Here is a 20,485-nt window from a genome sequence, read left to right as displayed (position 1 = left end):
AGTCATTATGGTAGAAATGTAGAAATATGAAAATGCTGTATAGTATAGGGAACTATTTGGAGAAGGAAATGGCAACCTGCTCCAGTATTCTTGCCTGGAGAATCCCAGGGACGGGGGAGCCTGGTGGGCTGCCATCTATGGGATTGCACAGAGTCGTACACGACTGAAGTGACTTGGCAGTAGCAGCCGCATAGGGAACTATATTCAATATCCTGTGATAAACCATAATGGAAAAGAATATATATATATATCTGAATCAATTTGCTGTACAGCAGAAATTATCATAGCATTGTAAATCACCTATACTCTGATAAATTTAAAAAGACATCAAAATTTTTATTCCTTTTTATTTAGCATCATAAGTTCATACAGAATTTATATTTAGGAACTTTCCAGTTTTCAACCGTATTGACCTACAAAAATGACAAGTGCATATGGGTCTACCTAATTGTTACTAAAGTAAAGGTAATTTAATGAAATTGATTCATTGCCTCATTTTGTTTGTAGAAATGAGACAGGGAATAAAAGGACGCACAGACTTGAATATTTTGTGTTATATATTTGCCAAATAGTTTGTAAATAGGAAACTATGTAGGGGACTCTTTTAGGGGAGGACACACAGAGTTAGGAGCTTTTGCTGTCTTCATGAGCTTAGCTTTCTGTCCAGCATTGGTTTCTCATATTCAGGAGGGATTCGGATCTGAGTCCTGTGCAGTTCTTCAGCTTCAGAACAGATTAGTTGACTTTTCTCAACCAAGATTGTTGTGCCGCCCCAGATTGTACTGAGTCATCGCTATGCTTTCTATATTTTTACTTTCCTGGGCCCTGAGACTTATTTCTGATTCTTGGTAACTCAGTAGATTAATGAGACTTCTATTGAGGGTTATAAGAGTAGCTGAGCTAAGGACTTAAGGTGATGAAAACTGCTTTTTCTCAAATAAGCCCTTGATTTTATTTAGACTTTAGAGATTTTCTTCTGGAAACATTAGGATACCCTGATGAGTTCACTAACTGTAGATCTTGGTGTACTAATAGTAGCAATTAATGGAGTAAAGTTTCACTGATATCTTTAGAGGCTATCACACCTCAAGGTTCATCAGAGTATGAAGATTTGCACCTTTCTACTTTAAGAAACCGTTTCATCTCAACAGAACCTCCTGTCTCCATCAGCTAATGATAGACATTCAGAGTCATTAGCTAAATTAATTGTTTCATGTGGCTGGTCTTTAGAATGTAATAAAATTGTAATAGAATTACTGAGTTGAAAGCAGTTAATTAGATGTACTTTGAATATATTCTAATTAAATGCTATACCTGTCATTCTTAATGACCACTTAAAAACTACCAAAAGAAAACTGTTGATGAATCTTAGTGCCATGAAAATAAACCACCCAGAACCATTTAAATATGCCTCATGTCTGTTCACATCATTTTAAAATCTGAAAAGCCATTTCAGATACTGCCATTGAAGTATTATCCCTGGGCCACATAGTTTTAAGGGAGAAAATGAAAATGTGGAGTCTTTCTTTTCCCCCTAGGTTCTTAAAGTCCATAAATCATAAAAGCAGGAATAGCATGCTTGTTTCTCATGTCTAGGACTGTGTTAGACCATGAGTTGAAAATTCAGATCCATACACCAGAGTCACAGAGATGCTCAGATGAAAGGTGATCTCTTAGGATCAGAAAAAGGGCAAGATTGAGAGATACAGGGTCCTTGAGGGCAAACAACCTCTCAAAGCGGCTAGCCACTCACTGGCTATACTAATTGTTGTCTTATGGAAATGTGGTTCCAGTCAAGCCAGATATAGTGGTTTTCAAACAAATACAGATGTATGGGATTTTACATGAAGTAATAACCAATTCAGATTTTCAGCCCTGTGGGTCAAGTGAAACACATCTGTGGGCTGTAGTGCAGCAGCCTCTGCATTAGACTCTGACATCCTCTGTAGACACACAACAGCTATCAGAGATGACGGATGTGGACATGCTGCCCTCCATTAATACTTATGACCAATCACTGAAACATTTGAAACAAGTAACCAGGGCATTTCATTAACAGACAGACAGGTTGGTGCAATATGTTTATTATTAAGATGAAAAAGGCAGATATATTCACTGCCTTTCTCTGATTTATAAACAGGTTGGTTGAGGGGGAAAAAGATCTCTTGAAAGGATTTTAACTTATTGGGAATAGAATATGAAGAAAGGGTTCTAGAAAAGCTGAAGGTAGAAGAGGACTTTTGAAGGTCCACACAGCACCATGTATTTGATTGTGATACAAAAATGGGGAGGAGTAGACATAGTGACCCAAGGACAAAAAGAACAGATAAAACCAAGGAGGGTCTTGGAATGTAGGAACAGAAAAACCAGACCCTATTGCCTTTCCCTCTCCCATATTTTTAAACTATTAACAGATGTCAGGTCCTCCTGGGCAGTATAACCTGTCTCCCCCCTACCCCAGGGGAGAAGGTATTTGCCTTACTCTTCCCCCACTCATTATACGTGCCTCATCCAATCCGCAAAGGACCCACAAGACACTTATCCCAGTCCTTGTATCCTAGGTACAAAAGTGGACTAAGGACCCCTGTTCAGTGTTGGTTCTCCCTTGAGCTGGTCCACTATCTTAATAGCATCTCCCATTCTAATAAACTTCTAGTTTCCCTCTCATTCTGTCTCAGGTCTGGAGATTGTTTTCCAACCTGTGCCTGGACCACGGACATTTTTGGTGGCCCGAACTGGGAGCTTGGGGTCTCTTTCCCACCTCCTCACTTCTCCTTTTTCACAGGGACCCTCTGCGAACAGACAAGTGCTGTGGAAACAACTGACGAACTCTGAGCAGGGTTCCCCTCTGGTGTGTTCCGAAGGCCCCACTGCCCACAGAGCCCCGGGACTGCTACCTGAACAGGTGAGGGTCTCTCTTTTGTCTTCTTTCCAACAGAGGACCAAGCCAGCCGCTACTGTGTGGGCGTGGGTCAGGCACATGGTGGTTGAAGCAAAACAGAGACCTTTGTCCCCTGGCCACCGCCTCCCTGATAGGATTGCAAGGCGGATTCCTCAGTCTTCTTCCTGTCACTTTCACTTCTTCCCCTTTTGGTCTAGATTAATTTACTGGAGTCTAGGTGTTGCCTCTGGGCCATCCCAAGAGTGCCTTCCATGTTTCAGGGAATCGCCAAATGGTGAGTCACCTGGTTGCTCCCCAGGATCGCTGTCTTTCTCTGCCCGGGTCACAGGGTGCCTCAGCTGCACAGTTCTCAGGGGTCACCTCTCACTGTCGGATGCGACTGTTGGTATAGTTGGCCATTTTGTGCCATTAGTCGCCTGGAGAGATCACTGGGGCAAAAGGGACGCCTTTCTGTCGTCCGAGAGCCGATGACACTCAGTACCCCATTCTATGGCAGGTAGGCTAAGAGTGGGTTCTGGTACGTCCTGGGAGCCTCTCTCAGACTCACCCCTTGGCTACATTCTCAGAAATTTGAAAATTTTGACCCTGCCAAAGGTTAAGCCCCAATACAAACTGGGGGACCACCAAAAAATGGTCTCTGAGTGGACACTTGCTTTTGCCAACAGCAGGGATAGGACTCAGAATTTCCTTAGGTTCTGTTGCCTCTCTATGTCCTGTCCCCCTCTGTCTCTCTCCATCAGATTTCTTAGATGACCCCTACTCGAACTTTCATATCCACATGATCTCTAGGAAAGGATTCTGAGGTTACCTTTGGTCCAGGTCTTTCTCCTATATTCAAAAGCCGGAAGGATCAAAAACATTTTAAAGAATCCCCTTCTGACTACACTTCTCTCTCAGGTGGGGAGGGAACCAAGCCTCCCCCACTCCTGAACATCCTAAAGAATTCCCTTCTAACTACTCCTGTTTCTCAAGGTGGGAGAAACAAGCTTCTCCCACTCCTGCAAGTTCCCTTAACTCTTCAGATTCTTCTGATGAGACAAAGACCTCACTTCCCACAAGAGGGATAATCCGAGATTTTAATCAGCTGATCTGCCCCTGATATCAGAGTCAATTTGAACACTATTTGGTATATATATATATACCAAATATATATATATATATATATTTTTTTTTTTCATACTGTTCATTGGGTTCTCAAGGCACGAATACTGATGTGGTTTGCCATTCTTTTCTCCAGTGGACCACATTCTGTCAGTTTTCATTCCAATCCTAAAGAAAGGCAATGGCAAAGAATTCTCAAACTAAAGCACAATTGCATTCATCTTACATGCTAGTAAAATAATGCTTAAAATTCTCCAATCCAGGCTTCAGCAATATGTGAACCATGAACCTCCAGATGTTCAAGCTGGTTTTAGAAAAGGCAGAGGAACCAGAGATCAAATTGCCAATATCTGCTGGATCATCGAAAAAGCAAGAGAGTTCCAGAAAAACATCTATTTCTGCTTTATTGACTATGCCAAAGCCTTTGACTGTGTGGATCACAATCAACTGTGGAAAATTCTGAAAGAGATGGGCATACCAGACAACCTGACCTGCCTCTTGAGAAACCTGTATTGGAGGTCAGGAAGCAACAGTTAGAACTGGACATGGAACAACAGACTGGTTCCAAATAGGAAAAGGAGTACATCAAGGCTGTATATTGTCACCCTGCTTATTTAACTTATATGCAGAGTACATCATGAGAAATGCTGGGCTGGATGAAGCACAAGCTGGAATCAAGATTGCTGGGAGAAATATCAATAACCTCAGATATGCAGATGACACCACCCTTATGGCAGACAGTGAAGAGGAACTAAAAAGCCTCTTGATGAAAGTGAAAGAGGAGAGTGAAAAAGTTGGCTTAAAGCTCAACATTCAGAAAACTAAGATCATGGCATCCGGTCCCATCACTTCATGGCAAATAGATGGGGAAACAGTGGAAACAGTGGCTGACTTTATTTTTTGGGGTTCCAAAATCACTGCAGATGGTGACTTGCAGCCATGAAATTAAAAGACGCTTGCTCCTTGGAAGGAAACTTATGACAAACCTAGACAGTATATTGAAAAGCAGAGACATTACTTTGCCAACAAAGGTCCATTTAGTCAAGGCTATGGTTTTCCCAGTGGTCATGTATGGATGTGAGAGTTGGACTGTAAAGAAACTGAGCACTGAAGAATTGATGCTTTTGAACTGTGGTGTTGGAGAAGCCTCTTGAGAGTCCCTTGAACTGCAAGGAGATCCAACCAGTCCATCCTAAAGGAGATCAGTCCTGGGTGTTCATTGGAAGGTCTGATGCTGAAGCTGAAACTCCAATACTTTGGCCACCTGATGTGAAGAGTGGACTCATTTGAGAAGACCCTGATGCTGGGAAAGATTGAGGGCAGGAGGAGAAGGGGACAACAGAGGATGAGATGGTTGGATGGCATCATTGACTCAATGGACATGGGTTTGGGTGGACTTTGGGAGTTGGTGATGGACTGGGAGGCCTGGAGTATTGAGCTTCATGGGGTCACAAAGAGTCGGACACGACTGAGTGACTGAACTGAACTGGTCTATATTTTAGCTATAAAACTATGACTACAGAAAGGAAAGATGACTTTTCGATACAGGATGGCCATGATATTTTTTAGACACTAGAGAAAACTGGTTAAAATTAAATTCTTTTTTGTCTTGGAAACTGCAAAACTGGTCCTTTTTGCATATGAAATTAAGAACAACTAGCTTGTTAAAAGGCCTGCCTAGGGAAAAGCTTGAAGTTAACCCTTCCCATGTCCTTGAAATACACTGCCCACTTTGCCTGAGACCTCAGCCTTTGGCAGCTAGAACTTTAAGCCAAAAAAAAAAGGGTCAAAGAGATGTGTTAAATTTCAGGCAGGAAACTATGAGATCTCTGTCTGTCTGGATTTATGTATGTCTTAGTGTGTGTCTTTTTTTTTTTATTTTTAATATTGCTGAAGTTGTAAATGAGTTCTAATTTAATTGGCCTAAAGAAAAGTAAGCACTTACAAGTCAGGCAATTCTAAATACAAGAAAAATTAACCTAAATGAATTTCAGATCCATGTGAATTGGGAAATATTCAATATTAAATAACTAGTATTAATGTTTGTTTGATAATCTAATATAGACATATCTAAGAGTCATTAGGCATAGGATTTTCATTCTGTGCTTTGGTTTACTATAAGCTAAATATTGTTATATTGCTGTATCTGTTACAAGTTTGTCAACAAGGAAAGTACTTCTAGAAAAAACAAAAAGAACAAAACTCCTAAAAAAAAGTAAATGAGATATGAGTTTTTAGACAAACTATTAAGAATAATTACACTTTAGAAATGTCTGTCTGAAATAGTCTCTCCAGATTTTGGTAACCTGAATTTCTAGGGTTGTGCTAAGCTAAGTGACAATAGCCAAGTCATTTCCAAATAAAATAAGATTCTGAAACATTCATTACTGAACACTAACTTCCTCTTACAGACAGAGAAGCTAGAGATTTTGGACTATTAATGAATAATGTTTGACGCCATCCTGAGATGTTCTCTAGAATTTTTTTTTTTTTTTCAGAAATTATTACCGGTATTCATGTTCACCAATCTATAGAATGCTAATATAAAAGTCAGTTCTTGGTTGTTTAAGGAAAGTAGGATGTGTGTTTTCAGTAAAGAAGGTATGAGGAATGAAATTACATTTTATGAAGGGAAAAGGAACTAGGTCTGACTTACAGGTGGCTGTTTCAGGATGGGAGAACAAAGTAATGGGTACAGAAACTGATAAGGTTTTGTGGAAAGTAAACTCCAAGGGAATAGTTTTGTTCATAAATACAAGTTTTCTTGAGATGTTGAATTGTTTTTGATAATGAATTTTAAGTTTCTTTACCTCTGAAGTGATCTCGTCTATGTTTACTTTGAAATATTCTTTGTTACTTTGGTTAAGTGAATATAATGTTTCACAGTGATCTATATGATTCTATCTAACAGTGTTATAAACCCTTTTGATATTTATCAACAAAACTTCTTAAATAACTTGACTTCTAGCTGACTTTGGAATGCTTCAGAGGGCACTTGAGACATCCCAAAGAGCTATTAAACTACCTGGGTTCATTGGACATGTTAAATTACATGGAAAGTGCTGTTGAAGGGGTGATAAATCTTCTCAGATTATACTGTATGGTTGATGTTACTAATATAGATATCCTAAAATTATGTGGAATTCATATAGATCTGATATGCCCTGATAAAATATTGTCAATTATAATTCTAGTTATCATGTTAAAGTGTTACAAATTTTGTTTGTTATCTGGTAAACTGGTAGCAGACTGGAATTTAGTTTACTCTCTATGTTAAGGGAACAAAGTTTTCTTAGAATGCAGCTTTTGATAACAAATTATGAATTTCTTTGCCTTTAAGTTATTTATATTTGTTTTTAAAATCTTTTGTTACTTTGGTAAAGAAGCATTATTTAAGATTATTGTACATGTAGACAAAGTTCATTCTGCTTCTACAAAAAATAAGCCCTCACGGTTAGACTTCTGCTATCCAGATGTCTTTAAAACATGGCAACAGTCTACTACTAAATCAGGAAATTAAAAATGGGTGAACAATAGCTGTAAATCAAAGAGTCAGTGCTATGGGAAATCCAAGATGGCCACTTGGATTTTCCCAGCTCCCTGACAAACCTCAGTTTTATTTGATGAGTTAAAGCCTTCCCTGGCTACAGGGTTAATGCTCTCACAATGACAAAATATATATATATATATATATAATATATATATATATATATATATATATTTCACTTATTAAGTTCTAGTTTTGTTAATTAAGGTCTGTGTTTACTACAACTCACTTCTGAGCTAGTTCCTTGTTGTTATGTTATATTGCTAAAAGGTTTGATTAATTGTTATTAAAGAGAACACTCTAAGTTTGTTTCTAAAGCTTATCTCAATAACTAATCTTTGGATAAAGGTCAGATGCTCCATGATGCACAACCAGGAGATTCACACCTGGCTATATTCATTTAAGTCAGTCAGATGACCTGGGTATACTGGGCTATACCTAATGAAAGTTCTTGACTTAAATTCTGGCTTGTGACCTTACTAATAAATGCTAGCTGTATTATTTTCTATGCCACTTGTTTCAGAAGATTGTTTCTTATGTTACTCCATATGAGATCAATGATTATAATAACATAACTCTAGATAAGGGAAGAAGCAACAAGAGAGAATATTTTCCTGGACCACGAGGCTAGTGGGACAGGTATGGTGCAGAGACTTTTGTTACTCACAAGGCCTGGTCCAGTGATAGGCACACAGAGTGGGCCTATCAATGGCATCTTCCCTAGACCTGGAAATGTGCCTTCCCAGCACCGTGGGACACAGATGGCCATGAAATGCCCCCAAAGCATGGCCAAATATGTGGCTGAGAAGGGACCCTGCTGACTGAAAGTTGGCACTTGCCAGCTGCCTCTACAAAGATTACATCATGACCACTGCAAGCTGCTGACATGCCCTGAGATGAGTTCAGGGTGGAGATCAGAAATAAGGCTCTCTGTGCTCTGGGAAAAGCCCAGAAGAATCAGCCTGCAGAGAGTCAGATGTTTCCAGGTAAAGATTTTATGAACCCAAATTCTTACATTTTCTCCTATCTAGAGAAATACTAACATCACGAACCAATGTCTTTGTCTACTCCTGGTTCTCCTGGTTCTCCCCAGCAGTTTTTCTACTTCTATTAATCTTTGGGCCATATATCTTTAACTTCAAAGTTTGTTTCTTCTAGAATACAACAAATCTCCAAGTGATAGTAGAACAAGAATATTCCCTGGCCAACACCCAGACAATGTGGAAACAAACTGCCTTATCATTCCATGGACTCTCATCTCCCTCTGTAAATGCACCCTGACAGACAGCAGGCATAGGGAACCCACAGCCCCACGATGCCCCCGTACAGCCTGAAGTCAGAGTGGCCGTTGCCCCCTTTCCCCTGAGACTGGGTTCCCAAATGCCTGAGAAGGGAAATAGGTAGATAGTTAGACATGAGCAGAGTATCAAAAGGGGCCAAAGAATTGGCCCTAAAAATAAAGACAGGGAGGAATGTAGTGACTCAAGGATGAAAAGACCAGATAAATGCAGGGATAAATGCAGGATCAGAAAAACCGTACACTTATCGTCTTTCCTTTTCCCACGTTGTAACTATTAACAGATTTCAGGTCCTCCTGAGAAGTATAGCCTCTCTTCCCCCTACCCCATGGGGAGAAGGTATTTGCCTTACTCTTCCCCCACTCAGTATATGTGCCCCATCCAATCTGCAAAGGACCCACAGGACCCCTATCCCAGTCCTTGTACCCCATGTATGAAGTGGACTAAGGACCCCTTGTTCAGCAACGGTTCTCCATTGAACCTGCATGCTGTTCTAACAGTGTCTCCCATTCTAATAAACTTTATTTCCCTCTCATTCTGTCTCATGTCTGGAAATTCTTTTCCAACTCATGCCCAGACCATGACAGTAGATGGTATAAAGAAGAGGAAATTAGAATATTTTATTCTAGATTGTTCTCAAATTGAAATATTATTTTTGAAAGAGTTGAAATGAAAATTTTGTACAGATGTATGTTGAAAAAAATGGAGAACTATACAGATGTCATGAAACAATTGGTACTTCCCTGAGGGGTAAGAAGAAAAATGTACAGAATCACAGAGCATGATGTGTCATTTAGCAGCTCCAAACAGCACACAGCATCTTTCAGCAGATAGAGCAAAGGGCAAGGAGGAAGGGTCCACGTCTATTTCTGGCATTGATTGCTTTGGGACCTGGAGGAGCAGAGTCTCACCTTTTTGAACTCAGGTCACCCCATATGCTAAGAAAATAAAAAAAGAAAAAAAAAGAAGAAAAAGAAAATCCATAACTCAAAGATATGTTGTGCACCAATTTTGACATCTATAACCACAGGCAGATGTCAAAAATCAAGGCTACTGCAAAGCAGTGGCTGTTTATTCTGTTTCTCCATAATTTACAGAATTAATAAAGAATTGCAATAGCCAGCCACCAATTGGATGCCTATTGGAAAATTCTTGTTTGCTCTACACTTTGCTTGCCCTGGAACCCGTCACTCTTATCCACTTTTTCTTTGCATGAAATTTAAATAAAATACAATCCTAGCTGGATTTGTTATTTAAATTGCAGTCTCCATACTCTCCTTTGGAAGTTGAAGTATCTAAATTGGTAAGACTGGAGTTAGGCCAAAAAATAAGCTGGGGATCAAACCCGTGTCTGTTACATCTCCTGCATTGGCAGGCATGTTCTTTACCACGAGCACCACCCACCACCTGTGAGCCCAAAATTCAGGGTCACAGTATCACACCTGATGTGAAGAGCTGATTCATTGGAAAAGACCTTGATGCTGGGCAAGATTGAGTGCAAAAGCAGAAGAGGGTGGCATAGGATGAGATCGTTAGAGAGCATCACCTGCTCAATGGACATGAGTTTGAGCAAACTCCGGGAGATAGTGAAGAACAGAGGAGCCTAGCGTGCTGCAGTCATGGGGGTCACAAAGAGTCAGACACAACTTAGCAACTGAACAACAATGACAAAACTGTTACACATGAATTAGGTAAAGTTCATTGTCTTCATTTGCTCCTTTACAATCTATCCTTTTCCAGCATTGAGCTAGATGCTAACTTTATACTTATCTCAATTATTATCTTCATTATTTAGAAAAATGTAACACAAATGAGAAATTTGAATATTAAGTTTATAGTTAAAAACACTACCTCTGTCTTACAGCTTGGTGCACAATATGGAAAATGATACTTTTCTTACATGAACCATCAAACTGCTGGGTAGTTGGAATAGGAAACAGGAGTCCAGAATGGTGGTGGCTAAAAGACAAGGAAGGGAAAAGCCCATGACAATAGAACAAAGGAAGGTCCAAGGACCAGAGTGAGGACCTTAGGTAGAACAAATAGCACTCCTGGCTAGTCCAATTTACATAGGTCAGGCCCAGAGGAGGAGGAAAAACATATAAAAAGAGGAGCCAAAGGGCCAGGGTTCTCTCTCTCTCTCTTCTCTTTGCATCTTTTGGGTTGGCATGCCATCACTCCTCAAGGATGTATTTTGCTTTATTTTCTAAATAAAACTGAGCTGTAACTCGGAGCCGTAACACTGATCTGTCCTACAGCTGTGACACAGTCTGTCCAAGGGCTTTAATGTCCGTCGCTTCAAATTTTTGTTGTGATGAGACAGAATTGAGGAAATTACACACTCCCAGAACAAAACCAAATCCCCAGATAAAGGCAAACACAAGAAAGTCTCCACACCTTATAGAAGAGATCATTCTCTTTCTTACCAAATGCTTGGTTTTCAAAACATTATGTGACTTCATATTGTTTAATCTTTGTGGTATATTATCTAACCGTCTTGGGAATTGACTTCAGTAAGTACAATGTTCTCACAGTTCCCTTCCATCAGTTCAGTTACATTGACCCATAGGTATATTTTGGATATACTCACAAGCACATACACACATGCATACGTATGTGCACACATATATACACATGCACATGGCTTTTTGACTTTGAAGAGTGATACAAAAATCAGAGGCCCCAGAACCTAAGACAGAAGTATGGAGAATTATCTGGGAAAACTTGGTTGTGTTTTCCATATTGAGCCCAACACATGATGTATAGTCTTAGTGGATATTAGCACATTAGCGAAATCTTATTGTGGAAATGTGTTTTTAATTTGTATGCATCAATGAATCACCTTGGTGTACACCTGAAAGTGACATAACACTGTACATTTTTGCTGAATTCAGCTATACTTCAATTTAAAAAGAGAAGCCTGTCTTGCCAGCTCTCTTGAACTGGCCCAGGCAGCACGGTACCTTCCGCAGGGGCTTGAGCTTGGTCTCCATGATGAAGTCATATTTGCACAGCTCACAGCAGCGTGTGTCCGAGCTCTTGATCCACTGGTGCAGGCAGGCCTGGTGCACGAAGCGTAGGGTGCCTGTGCAGCGGCAGGGCGTGATGAGTGGGCTCTCCTCGTCCCCTTCGCAGTGACAGATCCTGGGGAGGACACAGCAAGCAGGTGAGATCTCCCAGGGCGCACACCATATCCTCCTCCTTGAGGCTTATTGGAATCTACAACCTCGCATTAGGAACCACAAATATTTCAATTCAACTTAATGCTGGAGCTAAATAAAGTGGTCAATTTAAATTTCCTTTCACTTGCCTTAGTCATTGCTGGACTCTTAGGTCATATCTTGGGGCTTTACACACCTGTACATCAAAAATGCACAATCATTCCTCCAGGGAAATAAATTTTAATAGATTAACTATTGAGCTGTGTCCCCACTTTTATCTATCAAAAGTCAGTGTCCCAACAGAAAGAGACTCACAGACTTAGAAAACAAACTTACAGCTGTTTGTTTGGATGGATAGTTAGGGAGTTTGGGAAGGTCATGTACACACTGCTTTATTTAAAATTGATGACCAACAAGAACCTATCATATAGCACATGGGACTCTATTCAGTGTTTTGTGGCAGCCTGGATAGGAGGATGTTTGAGGGAGAATGGATACATGTATATGTATGGCTGAGTCCCTTCACTGTTCACTTGAAACTACCACAACATTGTTAATCAGTTATACTCCAATATAAAATAAAAAGTTCAAAAAAATAAAAAAATAAAAGTCAGTGTACCATTGTAAAGGAATTATACTCCAAAAAAAAAAAAAAAAAAAAGTCAGTGTCCACAGACACAAGCTTTCTTTCATATATTAAAGTTACAGTTTAGTATTCTAAGGAATGTTGGAATCTGATAATCTCATTGTTTTATTTTGACAATAGTTTCAGAGGGTGTGTAATTTAGTACATATGATATTCTACCAATGTGAAAGAATTCTGAAAAAATTTAGTGTGTTGCCATGGAATAAAGTGAATATAGACAGTATCAGCTTGGAACTATTATAAAAATTTTCCTGGGAAGATGCACACATTTGTTCACAACAAATGGGTTAAACTTTAATAATCATCATTGTCATGAAAGTCTTTGGTTACAGAAAGTTTAGCTACAGAAAACAGTAAAGTTCAGCTACTGTTTTAAAATGTTAATTACTATGTCTTCCTAAAAGTTCTTATTTCAAGCAGCTTACTGAATTACTATGATTTCTAATGTCATAGATTCAGTCTATAAAATCTCCATTATTCTCATCTTCAAATTTTAAAAACGAACTTGTTTTCCTCATTGGATGAGATAAGCTTTTCATGACATGAGGTCACAAATTCAAATCTTACAACTTCAATAGTTCTTATTATCTAGAAGCTATAGAAGTTGTTCCTAAATTTGATTAGAAATATTGCTTGAAATCTGTTAGAAATATGAATGGAATGTTCCCAGAACACTTGTATAGTTATTTTTTGGAGCTGAGTCATAGTGACAGGCTGGAAGAATGTTTGAATTACTACTGCTGTTCTTTCCTTTCAGCCATCTTCACCAGAAGCAGTGCTTTTTAAAAAAGCGGATTTTAAAGTATGTTTATCTAGCTCAACTGTCTCCCAGGGGAAATGCAGTGGTTGGTTGGTCAGATTGTTACTTCAATGAGATAACAGGAATTGAAACTTAACCCTCCCCTAACTTCAAAATAAAGAAGTATGACACAGTACGCTAATATTCTGAATCTCTTTTTCTTCAGTAAAGACAAAGTAAGCAAACAGCAACACTGACTTCAAAAGTTCTTTGGGTGGAGTGAAAAGATAGAACAAGGGAAAGTTCAAAACTAGTGTCTGCCTTCCCCTGGATGGAATTACAAAGTAGCAGTGTTAGGGGTAGCTGTCAAAGGCTGGCTTAGTGGGGAAAAGCTAAAAATTGAGATTGACATATATAGACTATTGACTGGGCTTCCTTTGTGGCTCGCATGATAAAGAATCTGTCTGCAATGCAGGAGACCAGGGTTCAGTCCTTGGGATGGGAAGACCCCCTGGAGAAGGGAGTGGCTACCCATTCCAGTATTCTTGCTTGGAGAACTCCATGGACAGAGGAGCCTGGCTGGCTAGAGTCCATAGGGTCACAAAGAGTCAAACACAGTTGTGTGACTAACACTTTTCCTTTATTTCACAAAATAGATAACCAACGAGAATCTACTGTATATCTCAGGAAACTCTACTCAGTGCTCTGTGGTGACCTAGATAGGAAGGAAATCCAAAAAAGAGATGTATGTATATGTTATAGCTGATTCCCTTTGCTGTACAGGAGAAACTAATACAACTTTGTAAAGCAACTATATTCCAATGAAAATTTATAAAAAGATAAAACTAAAAATTATCTCAGAGCCTATTTAATATGAAACTGAAATATGTCCTCTCTCCAAACCTGTAGATCCTAGGATCAAAGCTTAGTATAATTTATATCATACCTGTTGCTGATAGAGTATTGATCAGTAGATGCTCGTTGAGTCAAGAAATTCTTCAATCAACAAACTCTAACTTATTATAAAAGTGACTAAGGAAAGCAAATCTGGGTTTCTAAAGCATATCATTTTTTTAGCTGTACATCTCCAATTAAAAAAATTATTTTTAATTCAAGGATAATTACAATATTGTGTTGGTTTCTGCCATATGTTAACATGGGTCAGCCATAGGTACAATATATCCCCTCCCTCTTGAAACTTCCTTCCACTCCCCACCCCATCTCACCCTTCCAGGTTGTCACAGAGCCCTGGTTTGAGTTCCCTGCGTCATAGAGCAAATTCACACTGGTTATCTCTTTTACATGTGTTAATGTATATGTTTACATTAAAGCACATCATTTTTATGTAATATTTATTTTTGGAACAACTGAACCCTAACAAATTATACATTATGAGTGGCTAATATTTCTGAAGTCCTTTGAACCTGTTCTCTCACTGACTTCACACAGAGATCCTCCCTTAGATCAGGGGCCAGCATATTGTGGTGTGATACTTCCTTATGCATGTTTTGGCAGATAACGTTTCTTTTTTTTTTTGGACCACACCCACACACATATGGAGAAGGCAATGGCAACCCACTCCAGTACTCTTGCCTGGAACATCCCATGGCCAGAGGAGCCTGGTGGGCTGCAGTCCATGGGGTTGCTAAGAGTCAGACACGACTGAGCGACTTCACTTTCACTTTTCACTTTCATGCATCGAAGGAAGTGGCAACCTACTCCAGTGTTCTTGCCTGGAGAACCCCGGGGATGGGGGAGCCTGGTGGGCTGCCGTCTATGGGGTCACACAGAGTCAGACACAACTGAGCGATTTAGCAGCAGCAGCACACATGTATATGTATTGTTAAGAGCTGTGTTCATACTATAACTCTAGGCCTGAAGAAGATGCATGTGGCCACAAAGACTTCACTATCTGACCCTTTGCAGGAAACATTTACATTATGGTGATTCTGAGTTAAAGACAATGTCTGACTGTTATCAACAATGATGAAAACAAAATTTATAAAATAAATCACCCCAACTTCTGCAAGTAACAAAAATTGAATTAAAAGTTCCAGGGAGAAGCATATGATAAAACCAAAAGCTCCCCCCTGGCCTGTCACTGATGCCCGTTGACCCATAACAAGTCTGTAGGGATGGGGGAAAGTTTCTTATTTGAAAAAGAAAAATGTGCAGTTAATCCCATCTGATAATTTATGACCAAAAAATGGGTCAAATGCTGCACAGCTTCCGAGATAGTTCTGAGACTCTGAATTTTTGCAAACTTGAAAAAGTAATTCATCATAAGTGGATGGAAACAGGGACCTTGTTGATTCTAGACTGACCAGAACTGAACCTGACTGTTGTCAAGACTTCTTATGTCTAACACATTCTTTTAAAAAATTTCTCCTGAAAATTACCCGAAGCATCACCAACAATATTTTTTTTTTTTTTTCATAAAGTTAAGATTCTTTGCTGACAAAGGTCCATCTAGTCAAAGCTATGGGTTTTCCAGCAGTCAAGTATGGATGTGAGAGTTGGACTATAAACAAAGCTGAGTGCTAAAGAACTGATGCGTTTGAATTGAGGTGTGGGAGAAGACTCTTGAGAGTCCCTTGGACAACAAGAAGACCAAACCAGTCAATCCTAAAGGAAATCAGTTCCGAATATTTATTGGAAAGACTGATGCTGAAGCTGAAACTACAAAAGAGCCTGATTCTGGGCAAAATTAAAGGTGCGAGGATAAGGGGACGACAGAGGATGAGATGGTTGGATGACATCATCAACTTAATGCACATGAGTTTGAGCAAGTTCTGAGAGATGGTGATGGACATGGAAGCATTGCGTGCTGCAGTCCATGGGGTCACAAAGAGTTGGACATGGCTGAGAGGCTGAACTGAACTGAAGATTATTTCCCATCAGGAAAATCAAAAGTTTGGTTCATTTTCATTTCTGTTGCACAAGATTTCTTTTTACATGGTGTTAGCATTTTGAAATTTTTTTTTCCCATTTATTTTTATTAGTTGGAGGCTAATTACTTTATAATATTGTAGTGGTTTTTGCCATACACTGACATGAATCAGCCATGGATTTGCATGTATTCCTCATCCCGATCCCACCTCCCACCTCCCTCCCCACCCCATCCCTCTGGGTCTTCCCAGTGCACCAGCCCTGAGCACTTGTCTCATGCATCCAACCTGGGCTGGTGATCTGTTTGACCCTTGATAATATACATGTTTTGATGCTGTTCTCTCAAAAAAAAAAAAAGAAAGAAATTTTTCTAAGTTATCCAACTCATGTTGGTTCCCAAGAGTCTTTTTCAAACCATGTTGAGACTGTTCAAAATGGATTTGAAAGCTAAATATCAATTTCAAATATCTACTAGAAATGAAAAGTAAAGTGATAGTGCCATTATAGAAAGAATTAAACAATTCTTAAATTGACACTTCACACAAGCCATAATTGCTAAATTTTAAATGAAAACATAGTAATAAAAATATAAACATGATTTTTCCAATATAATAATCATATAGAGAAAATGAGTTCAATAATAAAAATGCATTATAAAATAATCATAATTTTGATGTACTTTCACTTTATAGGAAATTGAGACTTGGAATTAAGTGATTTTTAAAATCATTGGTGATCTACATTGGTGTCTGTCACCTGGTGGAAGGAACAGGTTGAATTCATAGATTTTATTGGCATTTTAGTATTTTAACTGGCTGTTTATAGTCCAATCAACAAGTGTTAGGTTTTCACCATTTATGACTTGAATGGTTATCTACTTCCATATAATTTCTAGCTTTTTGTAAAGAGTGGACCACAAAATACTATTTAGCAAATTAAATTTTACAAAGTGTGTGTGTTTGAAGCTTCAAGCCCCCCTTTAATGTTTAAGTTTTTTTTTTCATGTTTCTATCTTTTTTTTTTTTTTTTAAAAATTTTTTTAAATTTTTTATTAGTTGGAGGCTAATTACTTCACAACATTTCAGTGGGTTTTGTCATACATTGATATGAATCAGCCATAGAGTTACACGCATTCCCCATCCCGATCCCTCCTCCCACCTCCCTCTCCACCTGATTCCTCTGGGTCTTCCCAGTGCACCAGGCCCGAGCACTTGTCTCATGCATCCCACCTGGGCTGGTGATCTGTTTCATTATAGATAATTAATGTTTAAGTTTTAAGAAAAGTAGGCTTCTCTTTTTTTTCACAGTCTTATATACTTTAAAATGACCTCCATTTCCTGTTCCCTATCCATTTGTAAAGACACCTTGGTTTAGGTAAAATAATATTTTTTATGCAAAAGTTTTTTTTTTAATAATTTATCTTTGTGAGGGCCATAGTGACTAGGCAACTTTAGAATTCTTTTCATTCACTATTTCATTTGGTCACATTTTCTTAGTTCTTGCTACATGGAAAGAAAATCAGATACTAGCATCAACATGTGGGGTGACTGGAGAGAGAGAGAAAAGAATCTGAAGGCAGGGACCTCATTTGGGCAATGATTATAAACATCTAGGTATTAAGAATCTACAAAGAGGAATCACCTCACACTGGCCAGAATGGTCATCATAAAAAAATCTATAAACACTAAATACTGGGGAGGATGTGGAAAAAAAGGAAGCCTTCTTACACTGTTTGTGAGAATGCAAGTTGGTACAGCCACTATGGAGAACAGTACGGAAGTTATTTAAAAACTAAAAAGATTTACCATATGACCTAGCAATCCCACTCCTGGGCATCTACCTGGAGAAAACCCTAAATTGAAAAGATATGTGTATTCCAATGTTCATCACAACACTATTTACAATAGCCAGGATATGGAAGTAATCTAAATATCTATCAACAGAGGAATGGATAAAGAAGATATGGCACATATATACATTGCAATATTGTTGTTTAATGTTACTAGGTCGTGTCCAACTCTTTTGTGACCCTATGGACTGTAACCTGCCAGGCTCCTCTCTCCATGGGATTTTCCAGGCAGAATACTGGAGTGGGTTGCCATTTCATTCTCCAGGGGATCTTCCCAACCCTGGGGATTCAACCAGTATCCTGCATTGGCAGGCAGATCCTTAACACTGAGCGATTTACCCATTAAAAAAGAACAAAATAATGCCATTTTCAGCAATGTGGATGGACATAGAGATTGTCATACTGAGTGAAGTAAGTTAGACAGAGAAAGACAAATATAGAATATCACTTGTATGTGGAATCAAAAAAAGGGTACAAAAAAAAAAAGGGTACAGATGAATTTATCTATGAAACATAAATCTAATAAGGACCTACTGTATAGCATAGTGAACTCTACTCAAAACTCTATAATGGAAAAAAATATTTTAAAAAAAGAGTGGGGATCTATCTATCTATCTATCTATCATCTATCTATCTATCTATCATCTATCATCTATCATCTATCTATCTATCTATAACTGATTCACTTTGATGTACACCTGCAATTGAACACAGCATTGTAAATCAAGTATACTCCAATAAACATTGAAAAATAAAAGAATCTGAAGCAATATGGTGACACTGGGGAAGAGATGGGAGACAGCCTACAGAATGTGCCAAGGTCTCCAAGGACCCCAGCTTGGTTTCCATGACTACAAGCTTTGGAGACAAAGCATTTCTATAACATGGAACTCTTAAAGTCAGTCATCCCCGTAACCTTCAAACAGCTTCTCAATTCTCTTCCCATATTCCATGTCACCTTCTCATTTGTTATTTTCTCATTTCCCTACTTATATTTCCCCCCATACTTCATTTCCAAGCTTTGAGCATCTATGGACACTGCTATGTTTGTAATGATTTAATTTGGATGTTATCTTTCCTCAAAGCTAGTCATCATTCTTCAGAGTTTGGCACCTATTTGGTGCCCATTTTTAGCCTTTCAAAGGACTAACTCTTGCTTTTATTATTTTTTAAATTGCTTTTTAATCTCTATTTTATTTATTTCCTCTGATCTTTATTATTTCCTTCCTTCTGCTGACTTTAGATTTTGTTTGTTCTGTTTCCAACTCTTTTAGGTGGTAGGTTAGGTTGTTTATTTGATATTTTTCTTATTTTTTTGAGGGCGGTCTCTATTGTTATTAACTTCCCTCTAAGAGCTGCTTTAGAGGGGCCTAACGCTCTCCAGTCCATGGGTTGCAAGAGTCGGTCACAACTTAGTAACTAAAGCACATAGATTTGGCATGGCTGCATTTTGGAGCACCCATTCTTAGAATTCACTTTTCTAAGCTAAAAATGATTAGAATGTATGGTGGGCAGAAGCCATGTTGAAAGGTAGTAAGCAGCGTATGAGAAATTAGTGCTCAAATAAATGAGTAAGGAGATATGATCTCTCTTTTTGAGAAATACAGCAACACAGTGAAAGGATAGCAGACTATTTTAGCAGAAAATTTTAGTTTTCATTTGCATTTCATTTTGTTTTCACAGTAAAAGTGAACGTGTTCATAAGCAGAAGTGAAGGTGTCACAGAGAGGGAGACATTTAAAGAAATAATCAAGCAAGAGAATGACCCATGGTCAGACGAAGTTTCTTGAGAAGTTAGGGGAGTGTGGGTAAAGAAAGGATGGCAGAGGAATATCTTTGGACAAGTGCAAGGATACCCAGGAGGGAAGCCAACAGTTTCCCATGAGCAAAAGACAGAGGAGGAACGTTGGTGAAGATAGAGAGGAGGTGGGGGAAGGGGAGGTGCAGCAGTTGAGCCTAAAGGATGGTCTTACTATCTTCCCTGACACAACAGACAACAGGTAATGAAAGGGAAGGCAGGGAGGCATGGTGCTTAAGGTCTCACAGAGGCTCTAAATGATTAAAGAAAGCCACTGGGAGAATGTGATGGAAAATTAAGCAAGCATGAATATCACAATTGTGGAGCAGCTGTGAGGTCCCAGATCAGATGAGATATATAGGTTTATGGTGGACATTCTCTGACTCTGTATATGCTCATTAGTCAGTGTGATCCTACAGCGGGTAACACAACCTCACTGTCTCCAGATCACCAGGTCAGGATAGGGAAGGCCAGAAGTGAAGGATTCCGGCACATCAGAGAAGATGGTATGAAAATAGCTGTCACAGAGTCTAGATGAACTGAGCAGGGAAGCCA

At 38.9% G+C, this 20,485-nt stretch overlaps 1 protein-coding gene across 2 annotated transcripts in view; it reads right to left on the bottom strand.

Moving 5' to 3' along the window:
- The window catches only part of MARCHF1 (membrane associated ring-CH-type finger 1), an 816,302-nt gene that overhangs the window by 55,563 nt on the left and 740,254 nt on the right, over positions 1 to 20,485 (bottom strand). For both annotated transcript variants that reach the window (XM_043438370.1, XM_043438371.1), the window contains one exon: positions 11,812 to 11,992. In XM_043438370.1, the coding sequence (XP_043294305.1) occupies positions 11,812 to 11,992 (181 nt within the window). The remainder of the gene's footprint in view (positions 1 to 11,811; positions 11,993 to 20,485) is intronic.

This window comes from Cervus canadensis, chromosome 19 (genome assembly GCF_019320065.1).
Source record: "Cervus canadensis isolate Bull #8, Minnesota chromosome 19, ASM1932006v1, whole genome shotgun sequence".
In the NCBI taxonomy this organism is placed as follows: Eukaryota; Metazoa; Chordata; class Mammalia; order Artiodactyla; family Cervidae; genus Cervus; species Cervus canadensis.
The sequence above is the reverse complement of the archived record's forward strand: the minus strand, read 5'-3'. Positions and strand labels throughout refer to the sequence as shown.